The 21,971-nt window shown below is 45.5% G+C and overlaps 1 protein-coding gene across 3 annotated transcripts; it reads right to left on the minus strand.

The window, feature by feature from the left end:
- Positions 1-3,537: 3,537 nt before the first annotated feature.
- LOC129557485 (L-threonine 3-dehydrogenase, mitochondrial) lies at positions 3,538-21,258 on the minus strand. 3 transcript variants are annotated; one of them, XM_055428043.2, is made up of 10 exons: positions 21,124-21,208; positions 20,144-20,212; positions 13,851-14,050; positions 11,647-11,689; positions 10,929-10,999; positions 8,579-8,728; positions 8,311-8,483; positions 7,329-7,419; positions 4,905-5,174; positions 3,538-4,030 (listed from the first exon to the last, which is right to left on the minus strand). In XM_055428043.2, the coding sequence occupies exons 3-10, from the start codon at positions 14,032-14,034 to the stop codon at positions 3,891-3,893; spliced, it is 1,122 nt and encodes a 373-aa protein (XP_055284018.2). In that variant the 5' UTR covers positions 14,035-14,050; positions 20,144-20,212; positions 21,124-21,208; the 3' UTR covers positions 3,538-3,890. The 3 variants fall into 3 exon arrangements, with proteins under 3 accessions (XP_055284018.2, XP_055284017.2, XP_055284019.2); XM_055428042.2 differs by lacking the exon at positions 20,144-20,212 and having other exon boundaries at positions 21,124-21,258; XM_055428044.2 differs by lacking the exons at positions 20,144-20,212; positions 21,124-21,208 and adding an exon at positions 14,956-18,263.
- Positions 21,259-21,971: the final 713 nt, after the last annotated feature.

The raw sequence follows: 21,971 nt of genomic DNA on the forward strand, positions 1-21,971 counted from the left end.
CCCTGGAAAAGTACTACCCACTCCAGTACTCTGTCCTGGAAAATTTCATGGACTGTATAGTCCACAGGGTTGCAAAGAGTTGGACATGACTGAGCAACTTTCACTTTTCACTTTATCTGTGCATATGAGAATTCCATTGTTCTGTTAAGCTAAGAAAGGCCTTCCCTGGTGGCTCAATGATAAAAAAAAAAAAAAAATCTGCCTGCAATGCAGGAGACACAGTTTCCATCCCTGTATCAGGAAGATCCCCTGGAAGAGGAAATGGCAACCCACTCCTGTATTCTTGTCTGGGAAATCCCATGGACCAGACAGAGGAGCCTGGCGGGCTACAGTCCATGGTGTTGCCAAAGAGTCACAACTTAACAACAGTAACCCAGGAACTTCTGAAAGAGTACCTTGGATCAGGAAAAAAAAGATAGTAAATATAAACTCCAATACTTTGGCCACCTCATGCGATGAGTTGACTCACTGGAAAAGACTCTGATGCTGGGAGGGATTGGGGGTGGGAGGAGACAGGGATGACAGAGAATGAGATGGCTGGATGGCATCACCGACTCGATGGACATGATTTGAGTGAACTCTGGGAGTTGGTGATGAACAGGGAGGCCTGGCGTGCTATGATTCATGGGGTCACAAAGAGTCGGACACAACTGAGCAACTGAACTGAACTGATGCACCCAACTTTTAAGTGACAAGGGGGAGAAATGCTAAAACCAGTGTTTTAAAATTTCTACTGGGGATAGGAGAGGTATAAGTGACATATGTTTTTAATTATGAAGTCAGTCTGGGTTCCCTGATATTTGTTGTGAAAAATGATATTAAATAGCAAAACAGAAACACTCACTAAAATGAGTATTATTATTTATCAGTGCAAAGGAATTTTCCCAGGAAGTTGTAAACCATCTTTAAACAGAAGTGTTGAAAATAGTTTGCATACAATTATACAAAATTCAGTATGAACAGGGACTTTTTTAATCTTTTACTAAAACAGAAAGATTCTTAAAAATCACTTATCCCTTTCAAACAGAATCCCATCTGTTTCAAGACTGAATAAATACATCAGCACAGCAGTTCATTTCCAGAGTTTATTTCCAAACATTGCAAAATTAGTATCAAAGCATATGGAAGATACTTAGCAAAAATCTGCCCTCCCCCCACAAACTCAATGATTTAAGGAGAAAACTAGAAATTGTCAAACTGTTGCAATGTATCTATTCTACCTCTTTCACTGACTGGAAATGTGCAATTCAGCTTTACATATTCCTCAGCAAGACAACCAAATAATTTTGCTTTAATATGAATGTGCTGAATAATTTTAAGCAAAGTATTTTTTCATTAAGGTATTTTGATAATGGTTTCTTTGAAGGAGAAGAAGGACTGGAAATATTGATTCATCTTTCATTAGAGCCTTAATGTCTCACCAGTGAAGTGAGGAAACACGGCCAGGCCCACCTCTGACGAGCAAAAACTACACACGAGAAGGAAAGTGTGGGCGGGGAGGGGAGGCGGCCTGTGAGAACAGGTGGTCCCCGAGCATAGTTGTGGGCTTGTGGCAGTTTTGTTTTTTATCGTTTTTATTGGAGTACAGTTGATTTACAATGTTGTGTTAATTTCAGGTATTCAGCAAAGTGAATCAGTTATACATACATATATATATATTCACTCTTTTTAAGGTTCTTTTCCCATTTAGGTCATTACAGAGTACTGAGTAGGGTTCCCTGTGCCGTATTGTAGGTCCTTATTAGTTCCTACTTATATACAGTAGAGTGTAAATGTCAATCCCAATCTCCCAATTTATCCCTCCTCCTCCTATCCCCCAGTTGGTTTTCTTATACCCCATAAATTACATGTTCACAAATATGCTTTCAAACATACCCAATGTTACTTTTTCAGGAAATGTTTAACTATGGTCTTGTTTCTAGCCCCCTGATTGAAGCCACAGCCTTGGAAGGCAGGAAGCTGCAGCCAGGCTCACACCATTTCTCACAGGTGAGGAAGTGGACACTCAAGACAGGAAGTGACTCAGCCAAGGTCCACAGCCTCAGGCAAAGTGACGGCCAGAACTCACTTCTCCTCCAGGTGCAAAGCTTTTCTGCCAAATCAAACACCCCTCTAAAATCAGATTTCACATTTTGTGCTGATTTGGAAGACTCGTGGATTTCCAGTGTGCCAGACAGGCTCATGTTCAAGTACAAAAGTGTCCTCAAGGAAAGAAGGGAAACATTGAAGTGTCACTGCCTATTTGCTAGGCGAGTGGTCTCCTTTAGGTCCTTGGATTATGAATCCTGGCAGACCTAGCACTGTCGGCAGACTTCAGTGCTCTAGGGGACAGGGGAGGGGGCAGAGCATAGACCCCCCCTCACCACAGTGGGCAAGTGAGTATCTCTGAGCAGCAAGTGAATGTCCCTGTAGAGTGATGATGGGAACACGGGCCTCCTTCCTTTTGCGTCTTCCATTCGCATTTAAGTGTTTGCTTGTTGCTAGTCACTAAGTCACATCCAACTCTTACAACCTGATGTACTGCAGCCCGCCAGGCTCCTCTGTCCATGGGATTTCCCAGGACAGAATTTCCCTGGAAGAATACCAGAGTGGGTTGCCATTTCCTTCTCCAGGGATTGACTCAGGGATCGAACCCACGTCTCCTGCATTGCAGGCAGACTGTTTACCGCCGAGCCACCTGAGAAGGCCTTCAGAGGATTAGTGGAACTCTTTTGAAAGCTCATCTAAGAGTGCATAGAAAGGCTATTGCAAGGAAGTCCTCTTTAGAAAATCATGTTTGGAATTGGTCTAAATTTGGGGGCCCAGTGCTGGAAGAAAATACCCCATGGTCCTTTGAGATTCCCATCTCCAACAACTGAGTCCACCTGAAGGCATGGAGCCCCCAAACCTGTACATTTAGACAAGCTCCAGGAGAGTCTGACGTGGCAGGTAAGGGATCAAAGTCCCAGTCACCACCCCCCAGCTCACCAGCAGGAAGGCAATCAAAGTAAGAGATGCTCCCCTTGACCAGTTAGACCATCTCTGATATTCTTAGTTTCCTACCAGTAGTGTATCTTCGTGGAGAAGGCAGTGGCAGCCCACTCCAGTGCTCTTGCCTGGAAAATCCCAGGGACAGAGGAGCCTGGTGGGCTGCAGTCCATGGGGTCGCTAAGAGTCGACTGAGCGACTTCACTTTCACTTTTCATTTTCATGCATTGGAGAAGGAAATGGCAACCCACTCCAGTGCTCTTGCCTGGAGAATCCCAGGGACGGGGGAGCCTGGTGGGCTGCCGTCTATGGGGTCGTACAGAGTCGGACATGACTGAAGCGACTTAGCAGCAGCAGCAGTGTATCTTCTTAGAGAAAAATAAATCGGAAGTGATCATTTTTAACAGGTTAGAATCTCTTGAACATTGTGAACATGGGATTAATACACAGACATTTTTTTAGGTTCTGATGGGATAGTAAAGAATTCTTTTAAATTGGGAGATTATCTTTGATGGTCTTTAAAAAGTAATCTTTGTTCTTAGTCAAGGGAATGATGGAGTCTTAGGAGTGATATTTAAATTAAGTTTAACTTAATACAAATGTCACATATCTTCCCGGAAGTGGTCACTTCATCTTAATTAAGAAAACGGAAATGATTGTGATGTAAGTCTTCATTCTGTGATTTGGACAAGTTTAGGCAAACAGCAAAGATTCAGAAGGGCTACCACCAAACCTACAGCACTGAGAAGACGCTAAAGACAAGTCATTTCTCCATGTGGCAGTTCAATATGAGCTGCGAAACTTCAATCCAATTAGTCCTTCAGCCCCACATCATCTAGATTCCCTGGGGTCTGGAACCTCAGGGCTGTTATAGCTTTCCCTGGACAGCCACCCAGGACTCACGAGCTCTTCCTCCGGCCCCTTCAGTTAGCCCGGGCAACTCTGCTCTCAGAACCATGGAAGTTCAACATTGTCGTCACCAGCTCTGGGAGGTCAAAATCGTGCTTCCATCCCCAGTCCTTCCGAGCGTTGCTATCATCAAAGTTCATTGGCCAACTCTCCGCTAGGATAAGACATGGAAAAGGAGCTTAAGTTATTCAGGCTCTGCTGCTGCTGCTGCTAAGTCACTTCAGTCGTGTCCAACTCTGTGTGACCCCATAAACGGAAGCCCACCAGGATCCCCCGTCCCTGGGATTCTCCAGGCAAGAACACTGGAGTGGGTTGCCATTTCCTTCTCCAATGTGTGAAAGTGAAAAGTGAAAGTGAAGTCGCTCAGTCGTGTGCGACCCTTAGTGACCCCACGGACTGCAGCCTACCAGGCTCCTCCATCCATGGGATTTTCTAGGCAAGAGTACTGGAGTGGCTTGCCATTGCCTTCTCCGATTCAGGCTCTAGGTTTGCAAAAAGGTCTAGAACACTTTAAATAAAGGTCAGCATCCCATGAAGGAAACGTTCTCTGAAATTTCCCTTGAGCAGAGCAGAGCGGCTATTACGGGCACATGGTCACCTTCTTTGACTGGAAGCCTGCGTCTACTGTCGGCACTGTGAGCTGTCACCTACCAGGAGAGTCCCCTGCAGCCCTGTAAGGCGAACTGCCATGCTCAGGTGGCATGGCACTCACACAGGGGCACAGTCACAGCCTTTGAGAACCCAGGGCTGCCCTCATACTATGTCTGTTTGCTTGATATTTAAACTGGCAGACGGCGAAATGCCGACAAGCTGTTTATTTGGACAGCTCTAGTCCACCCACTTTGGACATCATTTCCCCAAACCGTGCCATCTGCCAGCTCGGGTGCAACAGCAGCGCCTTCTTCACAGGTGTCAGGTCCCTGGGAAAGGCACCGAGCTCTCCTCCTCCGTGGTTTATGTCCTCAAGGACTCGTGCAGCGGACTGCAGCTTAACTTTAGTTCTGAGGGGGAGGCAGCGGTGTACCAACCTATGGCCTGTCGGACAGGATCCACGCTGTAGGTGACCTGGAGCTCTGGGACATGCTTGCACACCTCCTGGGCCAGCTCCGCGGGGGTGAAGCTCATCGCATTGATATTGTAGGTTCTCATGGACAGGGACTCTGCTGGGGCCTCCATGACCTCCAGGGTGGCCCGGAGGCAGTCGTCAATGTACATCATCGGGAGCCTTGTGTCAGGTTTCAGGTTGCACTCAAATCTGCCATTCTTGACAGCTTCGTGGAAAATCTGGACTGCATAGTCTGAAAGAGAAGCTTGTCTGAGGGTCATCTTATGACAAAAATTATGAGTGAGTCTCTCGGACTAAGGCAGTGGTTCTCAGATGTCTTAGTCTCAGAAACTCTTTGTGGGCTTAAAAATCACTGAGGACCCCCAAAAAGGTTTTATTAAGGTGAGTTATAGGAGCCTGGTGGGCCACAGTTCATGGGGTTGCAAAGAGTCAGACACGATGAGCGACTGAGCACAGAGACACACAGCATCTACCGTATCAGAAATTAGCAACATCTACGAGAGTCCCTTGGACTGCAAGGAGGTCCAACCAGTCCATTCTAAAGGAGATCAATGTGGGTGTTCATTGGAAGGACTGATGCTAAAGCTGAAACTCCAATACTTTGGCCACCTCATGCGACGAGTTGACTCACTGGAAAAGACTCTGATGCTGGGAGGGATTGGGGGCAGGAGGAGAAGGAGACGACGGAGAGTGAGGTGGCTGGATGGCATCACCGACTCGATGGACATGAGTTTGAGTGAACTCCGGGAGTTGGTGATGGAGAGGGAGGCCTGGCGTGCTGTGATTCATGGGGTTGCAAAGAGTTGGACACGACTGAGCGACTGAACTGAACTGAACTGAACCATGTCAGAAATTAACTGGGAACTTTTAAAAAATATTTCTATGCTTAAAAATGATAATAAGCCCACACATTCTATGTATGATACTATATGTGAAAAAAGAACATAGATTCCAAGTAAGAGAAAATTTAGTGAGAAGAATGGTGTGTGTTTCATTTTGAAAATCTCTTTATTCCCTGGCTTAATGGGAAACAGTAAGAATCTCTGCTTCTGTGTTCAGTCTGCTATGCTACATAAATCAGGCAACCTGTGAGAAACTCCATGGTATACTTGAAAAGGACGGTGAAAAGGGCAAATAATATCTTAGTATTACTATGAAAATTGTTTCGACCTCCTGGATCCCTTGAGAGGGTTTGATTCAAGGATCCCCAGGGATTCCTAGTGCCTTCCCGGAGAAGCACTGTATTAGGCAAATTTTTTAAAAGTAACCAAACCCAACGGCTCTTTTAAAATACCTTAAAAAAAAATCCCTCAAATTTTTATGGCTGAGTCCCTTTGCAGTTCACCTGAAACTAACACAACAGTTTTAATCAGTTATATCCCAATACAAAATAAGAAGTAAAAAAATTTTTCAAATAATAAAATCCCTCAAATTTCAATTGAAGATATTCAAAGAAATGGAAAGAAAGCCCATGCTTTTGATTGAAAGAATTACAATAGTATTGTTAAAATGGCCATACTACCCAAAGCACTCTACAGATTTAATGCGATCCCTGTTAAATTACCTATGACATTTTTCACAGAACTAGAACAAATAATTCTAAAATTTATATGGAACTACAAGATACCCAGAATTGCCAAAGCAATCCTGAGGGAAAAGAACAAAGCTGGAGTATAAGCCTCTCGGGCTTCAGACAATACTACAAAGCTATAGTAAAAATCCCTCAGATGTTGTCAAGTATTTTTTACGTTATAGCTCAGAACCCCTCATATAGGAAGGATCTCTGATGCGGGAGTTACTGAACATAATGCATACTCAAGTCCAAAATGATAACAATGTGGAAAACTGTATGGAGGTTCCTTAAAAAACTAAATACACAACTACCATATGACCCTGTAGTTCCACTCCTGGGTACATATTCAGAGAAAAAGAAAACACTAATTTGAAAAGATACACTCAGTCCAACATTCACTGCAGCTTTACTTACTATAACTAAGACATGGAAGCATTGTAAATGTCCACGAACAGATAAATGGATAAAGATTTGGCTAATGTACACAACGGAATACTACTCACTCATAAAGAAGAATAAAATTTTGCAATTTACAACAACATGGATGAACTTGGAAGGTAATCTGCTTAGTGAAATTAGTCAGTTTGATTCTGGCACTGTGGGTGGTAAATTCCATTGGATTTACAGCATTGGTTGAGCTTACCTGAACAAGTTTAAGTCAACAGAGTTCAATGAGTTTCTCAGATGCACTTTTCAGAAAGGATGCAAAGACTCCAGCCAGCATATGGCTGGAATGACAGCAGATCCATCCCCACTCCACCAGGCAAATAGAAAGCTAATTTTAAATAAAAAAGAAATAAAAAACAACCCTACCGGTTGTTCCTCCTCCAGGCTGGGAGTCAGCAGAAATGATTCCAGGATACCTCAGGCATCGGAAATCTAATCCATACCGGTAATAATAATACTACGAGAAAGAGAAAACTTTAAAAAGAATCTCTTAAATCAGGTAGAGCAATGCAAAGAATTAACAGCCTTTTCCTCAAACATTTCCCCATACAGTCATCTTAAAATCTTCCTTGAGGAAATGAAGACCCTAGAATTGCCATTTTTCTTTAACAAATAACCCTGAAGTTTGTTATCTTCAAATAATTGCCATTCTGGTGATAACATCATTAGACAAGACAGTAAATAATAGATCAGCTGACGATGGGGAGTTTCTGCCTTTCTTTGGAAGGAAAGCCCTGCTCGTTGTCCTAAATAAATCTCCATGATCCTGTCCTAGGAGGCGGTGTTGGGAAAGCACAGGGAAAGATGGTCACTGTGATACATCATTTGAAGGGTCAGACACTGGCTAAAATGCCCTTTTATGGACATTTTAGTCAAGTGGTTAGGACTCTGCACTTTCAATGCTGAGAGCCCAGGTTCAATCCCTGGTTGGAAAACTAAAATCCCGTAAGCATAAGCTATGAGGCATGACAGAAAAAGAGATGTGAGATACAGTATAAAGACAACGTGTATTAAAAACAAAACCAAAAGGACACCTGAAGTTATTTTAAAGTTAGCTCTGATAATAGTAATATCAGGAGCCTGAACGGTGCAGTACAAATAAGATGGGCAGCAAAGGAAGGAGGGGTGACCCTCAAGGGGCATGTTTGAAGTGCTGAATGTTAGCACAGGACTGAGGATTCTGCTGGAGCCATGGGTACTGGCCACTTGGCAAACACAATCAGTCCCCAGGCATTTCTGGGGGCAGGGATTGGAGGAGGGAGGAAGTCCTCTCCAAGGATGAATTAGCAGGTGCTTGAGACAAGAACAGAAAAGGAAACACTGAGTCACCTTGCCAAGCGATGCTTACCTCGCCCATAAGCTCAGCGTGGACCTTGGACACCCCATAGATGGTCCTGGGTCTCTGGATGCAGAGGTCAGGGGTTAGGTTCCGTGGAGAAGTAGGTCCGAACGCCCCGATGGTGCTTGGCACAAACAATCGCAGACCGTGCTCTGCGGCAACATCCAGGACGTTGTGCAGTCCTGAAACAAGCAGCCATCATAACCTGGGAAGCCTCTTCCCAAGGAACTGGGAAATCCGGCAAACAGGGCACCTAGGGTACGGCCCAGAGACTCACCAGTGATGTTCACGGCTCTGGCCAGGGACACGTTTGCTTCTCCCACTGCGCTGAGCAGGGCGCTGTAATGAAACAGCCAGGTGATACGGTTGTTCACCACAATCTCCCGAAGATTCTTGTAATCCAGGATGTCGGAATAAATAAACGGGCCTGCAAGGAGCAGTGAATCAGGCAAATGAAGGAGTTCAGGGTTTGAAAACTTCAACAGGTTTTCCCAGTGACTTTGAATTCCATTGCTACCACCTCGGTAACAACTATTTGGACACCACTCAGTATTTTTCTTATGTAGAATACAAAGCCCAACCCCCAGGTGTTTCCCTGGTAGCTCAGATGGTAAAGAATCTGCCTGGAATGCAGGGGACCTGGGTTGGATCCCTGGGTCATAAAGATCCCCTGGAGAAGGGAATGGCTACCCACTCCAGTATTCTTGCCTGGAGAATCCCATGGACAGAGGAGCCTGGCGGGCTGCAGTCCACGGGGTCACAGAGTCAGACACGACTGAGTGACTAACATACACACTCCATGGTTAACAACACCTAAGTCTCACACAGGGCTTAGACCTGCTGAGCGCTAGTCTAAGGGCTTCCTGTACAGGAAATCCCCACATAGGAGCGAGTCCATCCTGAGAGCACGTTCGTAACTCCCATTTGTTCATGTGTGTGTCAGTCGCTCAGTCGTGTCCAACTCTGTGCAACCCCATGGACTATAGCCCACCAGGCTTCTCTGCCCATGGAATTCTCCAGGCAAGAATACTGGAGTGGGTGGCCATTCCCTTCTCCAGAGGAACTTCCAAACCCAGGGATAAGTCCAACAAAGTTAGCCTAGGTACCCAACTAACACAATCGGCTATATAGTACTATACTGCAATAGGTTTATAGAATTTTTAATGCAAATAATACATACATAAAAAACAAACAAAAAAAATAAAACATTTTTAATCTGACAGTCTAGCACCTTGAAAAGTGCAATAGTACAGAACAACAGCTGGCATACAGAGGCTGGCATGCACCTTCACATCTTTGAAAGTTTTCAACTTGAAAGTTCATATGTAGGGGACTTACTGTATATTTAACTTTCAAGCAAACTTTGAGGTGAGTATTTTGTTGAGGAGGAGGAAACTGAGGCCAAGAGAGGTTAAATAACTTGCCAGAATCAAACAGAATTAAGATTAAGAAGTGGGATCAAAACCAGGCAGCTGGCTTGAGTCGATGCTGTTCAAGCCAAACCGCAGGCACCTGGTGATTTCACTGCGCTTAAATGAGCTGCATATTTTAAAGGAATAGATAAAATGGGTTTACAAAAACCAAAAACCCACTGTGATATAAATAACCTACAAATTGTGGGTTCAACACACTTGGTTAGGCTAGAGGTAGAGCCAGATTTCTGCAATGCCAATTTCCCCCACTTTCAGCACATTAAAGCTCTTCCCTAAGGTGAACCACAAAAGACTGACATGGAACCAGGAAGGACTAGGAGATGTTATAAACATATTTTTGATGAGTAAGTGATCTAGGAAGCCAGCGCCATCTTCCCTGGAGTGTCTTGAGGGATCCAGCTCTCCCAGACATCTTGTATTCAACCCAATGAAATGAGTTTTAATTTCTGACCTGACCTCTAGAACTTTAATTTCTTAAGTCACTATTTTATGTAGGTTAGATCAACAATAAGAATGCAATGCACATATTTATCCAATAAAATATGTTCGCGGGAACTTCAAAAAAATAAAAAATACATAAAAACATCTTTGAGGTGGTAAACAACTCGACTATAGGGGTCTGAGATCCATGTGTGTGCACAGGTGTTTAAGAGCAAGTCCATGCTGAAATAGAAGGATTAACTTCTCCAAAATTTAAAGTTCCTTTTCCTCATTTCAGAACTTGACTTCTGTGTGCTTTCTCTGAGTTAAGTTCACTGAAAACTCTCAAAGGTAGGAATCCAAATTTTTATTCCACAGATATGGCTGCAGATTATATCCAAAGATATTACTCCATGACTTTACATCAAGGTCTAATGAACTCCCCTGTCCTTGGATTACCTGAACAAGCAGTGATTATACCAATGACATTTTACAGAACTAATGAAGACAAAAACACGAAACTTTTTTTTCTTTTTTGGCCACACTCCCACAGCATGTGGGATCTTAGTTCCCTGACCAGGGATTGAACCCATGCCCCCTGCATTGGAAACATGACTCTCAACCACCTAATGACCAGGAAAATCCAAAAGCAGGAAACATTTTTAAGTAGCACAAGCGTGCCTCAAATACTCCTCCTTTAATTCACAAGCCTGGTTATGAGCAATGATACGAATCCCACGAGCTGACTCTCCGACTGCTCTGAGAGCCGCTTACCACTAAGGAAGACGTGCTCCGGGGGCTTCCGAATGTCAGACAGAATCACATTGTCCTTCCCGAATCGTTTCCTAAAGGGAAAATTAAAGATACACGATGGTACCTATGAAGACATACCAGGTCCTGTGAAAACCATCCTGCCCAGAGAAAGTGCCATGTGCTGCCTGCCTGCAAATCCCACCTTTAAGTGTGAGCCTTTCTTCCTCTCCACCCTCAGCTAGCACCCCTGCGGCTCCAGCCACACATGGGTTTGCATCTCCTGCTCATGCCTTACCGCCTCATTGCCCGTGTGCCTGTCACCAATGTCCTCCCAGTGCCCGGAGCCCTCCCCGCCGCCGCCTGTTCTTCTCTCTTTCCCTTTTATCTCACTTTCTCTAAATACCACCTTGTTCCTTTTCAGTTGCTACATGTTCTTCTCTCAGTCCCCAAACATCAGAAAACTGACTGACTCATTTGGAGGCAGGTCTTACTTTGCCTAACCTAGAAAAGGCAGAGGGCAAAGGACCAGCACGGGGGACCCTGAGTCAGGGACCTGAGACAAAGTCTGTGACACTAAGAGGCACAATGAACTGCATTCCAAACGGTCATTCAGATACGATATCGTCGAAGACTCGGGAGCAAGAGAGGCAAGGACAGATTCAGTGGTTAAACAGGAGCAGAGATAAGCTTCACATGCCCCTAAACTCAGATTTTAAATTTCAGCTTTGAGAGCTCTTACCTCAGAAAGCTAGCAAGACCCACTCCAAGCTGGCCAAGACCCCCTGGATAAAGAAGAAAAAAGTGAAACTTTAATTTAAATCGAACCAGTTCAATTATTCCCAGGATGTAATAACAGAATAAAACTCTACTGGTAATCTTAGCTAATTAGGCAAAGCCCCAGGATGGCCTGATGGAACTAAATCACCTTCTCTGAACTGGGTCAGAGATCAGTACAGATAAGATGAATTTCAGAGACAGAACATTCTCTAGCAAAGGGGTGGCTAAGGGGAAGTCAGGGAACAGGAAGAGAACAGTCATAGGAGAGCAGGTACATCAGCCAGCCAGGAACTCACTAGCAGGTTTGCCTTTGTTATTTGATGGGTTATGAAGCCTGTCTCCTGTGGGTACCAGAACACTTACAGTAGTCACAAGTAATAGTGTTTTTTTTTAAGAAACTTTTTATTTTGTATTGGGGTATAGCCAATTAACAATGTTGTGATAGTTTCAGGTGAGCAGCAAGGGGACTCAGCCACACATATACAGGTGTCCATTCTCCCCCAAACTCCCCTTCCATCCAGGCTGCCACATGACACTGAGCAGCGTTCCTTGTGTCATACAGTAGGTCCTTGTTGGTTACCCATTTTAAATACAGCAGTGTGTGCACGTTGATCCTGAACTGTCCCTTCCCCTCATCCTTCCCACCCTGCCCTGATAACTGTAAGTTTGTTATCTAAGTCTATGAGTCTGTTTCTGTTTTGTAAATAAGTTTAGGTGCAGATATAATAGTTGGATATCAACCTCTGGTGGGATTATCCAGAGCACCCTCCTCCATTAGACCTGCAGTAGAATAGGAATGGAGAAAGAAGGCGAAAACCAAAAAAAGAGTAGATAACTGGGTGGGTTAGGAGCTGCTGCTGCTGCTGCTGCTAAGTCGCTTCAGTCGTGTCCGACTCTATGCGACCCCATAGACGGCAGCTGACCAGGCTCCGCCATCCCTGGGATTCTCCAGGCAAGAACACTGGAGTGGGTTGCCATTTCCTTCTCCAATGTGTGAAAGTGAAGAGTGAAAGTGAAGTCGCTCAGTCATGTCCAACTAGTAGCGACCCCACGGACTGCAGCCCACCAGGCTCCTCTGTCCATGCGATTTTCTAGGCAAGAGTACTGGAGTGGGTTGCCATTGCCTTCTCCATAGGAGCTGCTAAGAACATTTAAAAAATGATTACAGCATCTTAATCTGGATGCTTACAAATGCCATTGGTGGACGCGGGAGAGCTGGGGGTCTAGGAACACATTTAGGGGAATACAACCCTAGATTCCATTTAGGGAGAAAGTAATCAGGCAGGAAGATGCAGACCGTGGGATTTCCTGTATTCACGTGTAAACATGTGACTGAAACCAGCGTGCTGACAGTAACACGTGGAAGGTGCTTTGTTGGTGGCGGGAGGACGGAATCAAAGACACAGACAAGATGCGGGAGAGTCGGGGAGGGAAGAGCTAAGGGAGCAGACCTTGCTCGAAGCCCATTTACAGCAGAGGAGGAGGAGGTGGCAGTGAGAGAGATACGCACACGCTGAAGAACGTAAGACGGACAATGACGTGAAGTCAAGGCATCAAATTCTGGCAAATAGAAGACAATAAAATGTGCTCATCAATCAGCGGCGGGCTTGGGTCAGCTGGAAGGACTTGTGGGCAGACGGTCAAATCTGCAGTGAGCAGACGCAGAACCCGGTGAGAGGGGTTGGCGAGCCAGTCTGTGGACAAGGAGATGCAGGCTCCACGAGGTCATGGCGAGAAGTCCCCTGAGCCCCGGGCAGGCCCTGGCCATCTGCTTCGTCTCCAAGACACAAATGTGCAGCAACTGCCTGGCCGGAGGAGCCTGGCCAAGGAAAGATGTGCCAGACTCCAGAGGCCACGTTTTGTCCACACACCTTGGATCTCGAGCAGGAAAGGGGAACCAAGTCCCAGAGAAGCGTTTTCATCCCCAGGTTCTCAGGTCCTTTATTTAGATGACAAAAGATTTGGGCAGGGAAACCAAGCTCTGTCAATAGCAACAAAATAAGCACCAGGGATTTGCACAATTCAGGAGGAAGCCAAGAGTGGAAAGGGAGTTTCTGAAGAATACGTGTTACCCGGTGGTATGTTAGACATTCCAAAAACGAATATACAGCCACACAGAGAAAATAATGAAGCCACAAAGGCGGGAGAAAGAAAAAAAAACCCCACCTGTAATTAAGACACGCTGCTGGTCTGCTTCCGAGAAAGTAGTGGAGTGGAAGTTGGCATCCATTGGAATCTGCCGAGGGGAGGTGCCCAGAAACCGACTGGGTAGGACGGGAGCCCGGCAGCCACAGGCTGGGCTCTGCAGCATCCAGCAGGCAACTCGCCGCAACGTCCGAACAACCGGCATGGTCTCTGTGACACACCTGTAAACAAAAGGGGCGGAGTTCAGAAAAGACACATGCATCCCAGTGTTCATGCAGCACCATTCACAGTAACCAAGTCACGGAAGCAACCCGAGCGTCCGTCAACAGACGAACGGATAAAGATGTGGTTTGTATACACACAGTGGAATATTACTCAGCCATGAAAAGAGTGAAGGGCTTCCAGGTGGCGCTAGTAGCAAAGAAGCCACTTCCCAATGCAGGAGACTGAAGAGATGTAGGTTCAATCCCTGTATCAGGAAGATCCTCTGGAGAAGGGCATGGCAACCCACTCCAGTACTCTTGCCTAGAGAATGGACAGAGGACAGAGGAGCCTGGTAGGCTACAGTCCATAGGATCACACAGAGTCAGACATGACTGAAGCGACTTAGCACTAAGAAAAGAATGAAACAATGCCATTTACAGAAACATGGATGGACCTAGAGATTATCATACTATGTGAAGTCAGCCAGAAAAAGAAAGACAAATATTGTATGATATCATATGTGGAATCTAAAATATGATACCAAAAAAAACATATCTACAAAACAAAAACAGATTCACAGATATAAAGAAGAGACTTGAAGTTGTCAAGGAAGAACTGGTAGGGAAGGGAAGGAATGGGAGTTTGGGATTAGCATAGGAAAACATCTTATGGAAAAACCAGAATGAATTTTTTGGCCAATGTGATATTCTATATAGGATGGATAAACAACAAGCTCCTTCTGTATAGCAGGAACTATATTCAATATTTTGTAACAAACCATAATGAAAAAGAATATATATATATACACGTATGTATAACTGAGTCACTTGCTATATAGCAGAAATTAACACATTATAAATCAACTATACTTCAATAAAATTTTAATAAACAAAAAAGCAGAGTTCAGCATGTAACTGCTTACCTTCCAGACCCCTCAAAACACAAACCATTTAACCATGACTAACACTAAGATCGCCTGCTCCCACGCAAAGCCATGCCCTGGATTCAAGAACCAAACTAAAGAGACTGCTGAGTACGGGGACAGGGAGCCAACCTAGAGACGACAGTGAGCCCAGGCCCATGAAAAGGGATAAACGTTGCTCATGCAAAGTTCAGGCAAACAAAGGCTGGCTGAGACTGAGAACTGGAGCCACACAGTGCTGACGGCAACAGGCTCTAAAGTCACAGCGGAGGTTGCTGTGTACAGAGCTGTCCCTGCCAGGAACACCAAGTCACGGATCCAAGTGAAAGCCTCCAATCTTCACAGCCATTACCATCTGTCCACGTACCACTGAAGCGCAAATAAGTCCCGGACTAAATAACACAGCACCCTATGAAACTCAGATGTTAACACCTGAGTGCTAACTCAGACATTATCTTAAGGATGATCCAGACCAGAAAAGCAGATCGTTAAGGTAAAAAGGCCCCCAGCAGTACTGAGTAAGCCGTGACTAATTTCTGTTTCACTGCCATCTCTGAGAGGATAATTTAGAAAGCCATTTTCTCCCCTCTTGCAGATCATGTATATTTTACTGCAGTCCAGCTCCTCTTCCTCAGCAACTTTACCCAAGGTGAGCGTGTCACAAGAGTAGATCAGAGTGCAGGGCTTACTCTAAAGGTTCGAACAGCAACCTTCCTGCCCATCCTCCCCAAGGTCAGGTCTTTGCTCTCTGCACACTGCCCTGTGGCCTCCACCTCTGTCAGCTGTCAGATTTCCAACAGCACTGGTAGATGAAACTTCAGAGAACGTATGTTAGTTTAGCAATGTGGACAATTCATGACTGAGTTGGTTCTTATTCTACAAATACTACTAGCTAACATGTAATGCTCAATCCAGGCCACAGGCCCATGAATGCCTCCCTGCATTACAGCATTTAACCATCGCAACCACCACCCGTCTCAGGGAACCCAGTTCTTAACCATCAAGCAGTACTACAGTCCCTATTATGGGATGGCTTTGATAAACAATGCATATACATTAAAAACAAAACCCCAAAGTCCTCCACCCATCTACAGCATATAGCTTTTCCAAGTCAAGATTATTATCTTGCCATTTCCAAGTTCAGTCGAATGCTTTTAAGGTAGCAGCTCTCACATTTTCTGGTTTCAGAACTCCTTTTGTTGTTGTTCAAGTTGCTAAGTCGTGTCCGACTCTTTGTGACCCATGCACTGTAGCACACCAGGCTCCTCTGTCTAGTGTTAACATAAACGTATTTTATGAAAATATGTTTTCCAAAACAAAAAACATACTGAGCAGAGTGCCATTGTTTTACATTTACTCATCTCTTTGATGTTTTCCTTAATAGAAAAACAACTGGATTTTTGCACCTGCTTCTAACTCAATCTGTTGCTTTGATTGAAGTAAATGAAGAAAATCCAGACTCATAAAGCAAAGCAGTGAGGAAAAGGGAGCAGTATCTTAAAAGCCTTCTCAGATAATTCTGGATACTCAGCTTTGATACCCAGAACTCAACACATGCTCGTTTCTTTAAAAGTTAGCTGCAACACAGAATCTGAAGACATTATCATGAAATTTTTGTACCTGTTACATTAGAACCCACTAATATATCTAATGCTTCAAACAGATCTTTTATTCCTGTATGATTTTACAATTCCATGCATTGGTCTTTTGGAAAATATTCGTTCAGTGAGTAATGCAGAGCTTCTAACTGCCATCACCCTTGACTGTACAATTCCTCAAAGTTATACTAGTTAATGTCACTGATCTCATCAGAAAATCCCTAAGTATTGGGAAGCTGTCACGTTCACAATGATGGATACAAGTTAACCTGCAGCAGATACTATTGGTTGTTTCCTTGACAGGCTCGCTAGGTTTATCAATTTCTTTTTTTTAAGAAAATGTCTGCCGATTATCTAGGTATGAATAATCATAGTTTGTCAGTCATTCTTTCAGGTAAAACTAGTACTCTATGAAAAAAAAAAGTGACCAGTTCCGCTCACAATTCAATCACAAAAAATGCTTAATCTCAAAACAACCATCATATTTTGATACACAACAAGTACATCCATTTACCTCATGATACATTAAAAAGATACATCTCAAGGCTCAAGGTTTAATAAAAATTAATCACTTTTTACTGTTTCATAAAGGGTATTCTTAAGTAAGGGGCTCCCCTGGTGGGTCAGTGGTAAGAATCCACCTGCCAACACAGGAGACCCGGGTTGGATCCCTGGGTTGGGAAGATCCCCTGGAGAAGGACATGGCAACCCACTCCAGTATTCTTGCCTGAAAATCCCATGGACAGAAGAGCCTGGCAGGCCACAGTCCACAGGACTGCAAAAGAGTCAGACACAACTCAGGGACTCAACAATGAGAGAAGCAACAATCCTTAAGTTTTCTACTTTCCATTTTTTACAGGAAAGCTCAGGGCGGTGAAGAAGACCGTGACTCCCAGCACCAAGTGGTGCCTCTGCCGCGACCCCCGCAAAGGGGCCTCTGCCGCGACCCCCGCAAAGGGGCCTCTGCCGCAACCCCCGCAAAGGGACCAGTACTTTCAGCCACTGCGGCTGGTGCACTGCCAGTGAAAATTCAGCAGCTGTTCCAGGACAAACCATGAAATTAAAGAATAATTCTATACCCAACAGTTTGGCACTATTTGTGTTTGCTGTCAAACATTCACTAAAAAGATGGTCTTTGATGATTGGTTTGGTGTTGACAGTGTATGAAAACAAACAGAATGATAAGTCCAGCCTTGACCACAGATTCTTCCACTTGCAAGACACGCACTTCTGTCAGTCTTCATGTTTGCAGCTAAGTCTTTGGCAAGGTACTGTCACAGTGGCTATGCTGAGTTTTGTCTACGCTTTTTCATCCAAACAAGGCTTTACTGTTTCTCCGGACACTGCAATTTGATAACCTATCTTTCATACTTCAATAGTTTTTTTCTTTTCTAGTCTGGAGAGCTGTAACAAATAATGCTTGGCTTTTAAAGAGATCATCCTATCTACACTTCATTCATTCACAATGGTTGGTCTCAGAATAATGCTATTGCCACCAAAACATTATTCAAAATGTTCTGTGGCGTCAGACACCCAAGTTAAATTTCCAACACCTGTAAAACCTGAGGAAAGTGTTCATATTTTCATGTATTACTTAATTTTGTACATTTATCTGGAGAAAAATTCCTCTTTCCATGATTCAGAGAACTCTTGTGTCATTTCTTTTCAGCATTTATACATATAGATGGCATAACTTTGAGTTGAAAAAAATCAAGTCCTCTAAGCCAATGATGTATCCTTAAAAAAAAAAATTAAAATAAACTTTTTGCTATTTTTACATATAGGCAAAGGCTCAACTTAGAATTTCAAAGCAATGACATATTGATATTAAAAGAAAATGGGCTCCAAAGATAATAGCAGATATAACAGCATGTAGCTAATAAAAATGCACAGAAGCGATAAGAACAAATGGAGTGTATCTCTGAAAATGCACTTATTTATACTTTAAGCCTGCTATCCTTAGAAGATTCTGGAAACACAAGAGTACACAAGCACACACCCCATTAGATCAGTGGAAAAGCTCATTACAAGCCATGTGGCCTCCAGAAGATTCCACCACATATCTGAGAGAGAAACAATGAAAAAGGCAAAAAAATTTCTGAGTATTACTTTAAAAGTAGCCTTGACCTCACGGACCTTACAAAGGTCTCAGGGAACCTCAGGGTTACCCCAGATTACACTTGAGAATAACTGTTCTAGAGTAAGACTTGCTTTGCCAAGATAGTTATCAAACTTACAAATGGAAACCATCAAAGATGACTGGAGATCAGATTGATAGAGTGCCTGATGAACTCTGGACGGAGGTTCGTGACATTGTACAGGAGACAGGGACCATGACCATCCCCATGGAAAAGAAATGCAAAAGAGCGAAATGGCTGTCTGAGGAGGCCTTACAAATAGCTGTGAAAAGAAGAGAAGCGAAAAGCAAGGAGAAAAGGAAAGATATAAGCATCTGAATGCAGAGTTCCAAAGAATAGCAAGGAGAGATAAGAAAGACTTCCTCAGTGATCAATGCAAAGAAATAGAGGAAAACAACAGAATAGGAAAAACAAGAGACCTCTTCAAGAAAATTAGAGATTCCAAGGGAACATTCCATGCAAAGATGGAGAGGGGATAGGAGTGCTTAATTAACAGGCACAGCTTTCATTTTGCAGGATAAAAAAGTGTTAGAGATCCACTGCAAAACACTGTGAATATACCTGACAGTACTGAATTGTACTCTTAAAAATGGTAAGAGGGTAAATTTTATGTTATGTGATTAAAAACCACAATTTATCAAATTTTTAAAAATCCAGCCCCAAGAAATGGTCAATGCATACATATATTACTGGGGAGCTAGAAACTTCACCCAGTGTAGATCAGTGCTGCCCCAGAGACCCACGAAACCCCCAGCCAATTCAAACTCCCAAGCCCTTGGTCCCACCAATCCCCTTAAATGGTTCTTTGCCCTCTGCTTATAAACCTGCTGAAACCTAGCATTCTCATCCAGCCTTCATCTTTCCTTCCAGTCTCAGGGGTCTCCAGAGTGTTTATACTGCCCCAAACCGACACCCAGTGCCCCTCCGAGCAGGCCTTCTGATCCACACTCAGTGAAACTGCTTTCACCAAAGGTCAGTCATTGCCCAGCTGACAATTTCCTGGCCCCTGGACCCTCTCCCAGGGCTTACCATACCCATCTTCATCTCCCGAGTTCTCCCACCTCTCACTCTGCTTTAAGGGTCAATAACACTTATAACTGCTTATTTGCAAGGCAGTCTTGGCTTTATATCCTCCCGTTCATTAAATCATAAAAAATTCATAAAAATAAATGTGTCTTCTTTATTTCTGGCTGCACCTTGTGGCATTCTGGATCATAGTTCTCCCATCAAGGACTGAACCTGTGACCTCGGCAGTGGAAACAGGGATGCCCCCAAATGTGTCCTCTTCACAGTAATGATCCAACGGGAAAACCTGGCACCTCAACTACTGAGCGATGAGGAAGAATCTGCTTTCCTGAACTCTTATTTAAAACTCACTGTAACTCTGAAGCTGGGGTCTTTCCTCCATTTTGCAGAATGAATTGACCCGCCCAAGGTCAGGCACATAATTACCAAAAGGAAAGGGGTTGCCAACCAGGTCCGTTGAGTTTCAAACCCTCCTGCCAGCACCCCCACTCTTCCCTGCCAAGAAAAAACATAGGGTACCTAAGAGAGGGGACAAAGACGACACATCCTCGTGGAGGCGAAGGGGCCACCTTCCCCGCCGCCCCTGTCTGCTGCAGCTCGGCTCCTCCTCCTCGCCGCTCCCCAGGAGAAGAGTACCCACCAGCACCCGGGGTTCAAGGCCAGACACCGCCCTCCCTCCAGCGCGAGCCGGCGTACACTACCTCGCCAACCCCAAGTTTCCCCATTCTTAGAAAGGGGACACCACATGCTGACAGGATTTAATAAAAGCAATTTATAAAAGCACTTAGCAAACTGCTGAAGACTCCATGGACCTCAACCAGCTGGTAAAGTCTGTACTTAACGTGGGGATGATCTGAAAGCCAGGAAGGGTCAGGGGAATAAACCCTGGAGCTCTCAGCGTGAGCCACAGAGGGTCTCAGAGACAGACTTGGCCCTGCGGAGCGGGCGCCCCGCAACTTCTCCCCAGGGCACACTGGCCTAGGAGAGGGAACCCCGAAAGACGTGGAGACATGGGCCGCTCGCGGATCTCCAGCCTTAGCCTCCCACTTTCCTATGGAAAAGTTGTGGGGGGCTCACCTTCCAGGGAAGATGACTGGATAAACCGGTTTTATGAGAAAAACCGCTCCTGGCAGGGGATGCCCCTTCGAAACTTAGGAAGGGCCGGTAGCCGCGCCTGCCGATCCCAGCAGTACCCCGACCCTCCCTCGGCCTCCCAGTTCCGCAGCGACGGCTGGGGACCCGCGATCGCCCCGGGGAGCTCTGAGTCTGGGGCGCCCGGCCTTGTCACACCTATCGGGCCAGTGGGGGGCAGGGGGTCAGGCAATCCCGCGGCGTCAGCCTCCGTTTCAAAGAGGCTCAGTTCCCAGGATCAGCCGCGGGGGAACATCCAGCCCCACCGCACTGACCTTCCGAGGCAGCCGCCCAAAGATGCTGCGCCGCTGCAGCGCTGGAGACGCACGTGGCACGGAGACTCTGCGCGCAGAGCAGAAAGCCCAGCTGGCCCTGGCCGCACCGCGCTTTTATCCTCTCTGCGCGCAAACCCGCCCCCAGACGCGCCAATCTCCTTCGGTCCGGGCAGCCTTACGTCAGCGTAGGGTTACCGCGGCGGCGGGCACCGGGTGCCATGGTAACCGAACTCGCAGCGCGAGCCCCTCTCGCGGGCTCCGCCTCCCACCCTGCTTTAGGAGAGGTCACGCACTGCCAGCCGAGCTTCCGAATCCAGCGAGCGGGGTCCCGGCTGCGGCAGAGCTAGACCGCAGGTCTTCGCGTCGGACTGTGCAGGTGAGGGTAGGTCAAGAGCCTCCCATCGCAAGGAACCTCGGCCCTCCGGAGCCCCCCGGCACAAGCTCATTCTGGCGATTAAGGACTAGAAATGGCAACCCACTCCAGTGTTCTTGCCTGGAGAATTGCAGGGACGGGGGAGCCTGGTGGGCTGCCGTCTATGGGGTCGCAGAGAGTCGGACACGACTGAAGCGACTTAGCAGCAGCAGCAGGGGAAGAATGCGGGACGCAGAAAGGACTGACGGAGTATATACCTGGGGACCAGAGTCAGGAGATACGGAAGGGAAGGAAGAGACCTTGAGTGACTCACTTCATCTTGGTTTCCCACGTGGGAAACTGATGCGAAATTGGATGACCTTCAAGGCCATGGGACTAGCAGATTCAGCATCACCTAGGAGCTTGTTCAGTTCAGTGTGCGCATGTGCTGTTGTTCCTGCTCACGGGGTGGGAAAAGCCTTCCTCTGAAGTATGT

The sequence above is a fragment of the Moschus berezovskii genome, chromosome 7 (assembly GCF_049115385.1).
Source record: "Moschus berezovskii isolate FMDL1 chromosome 7, NW_MosBer_1.0, whole genome shotgun sequence".
Lineage (NCBI taxonomy): Eukaryota > Metazoa > Chordata > Mammalia > Artiodactyla > Moschidae > Moschus > Moschus berezovskii.

Coding starts and splice junctions, on each gene's coding strand:
- LOC129557485 (XM_055428042.2), bottom strand. CDS start 14,034: ATGCCGGTTGTTCGGACGTTGCGGCGAGTTGCCTGCTGGATGCTGCAG. Junction 8,484..8,578: donor CAGAGCCGTGAACATCACTG/GTGAGTCTCTGG, acceptor TGCTTGTTTCAG/GACTGCACAACGTCCTGGAT. Junction 7,420..8,310: donor ACGCTGAGCTTATGGGCGAG/GTAAGCATCGCT, acceptor TCTTTCTCGTAG/TATTATTATTACCGGTATGG.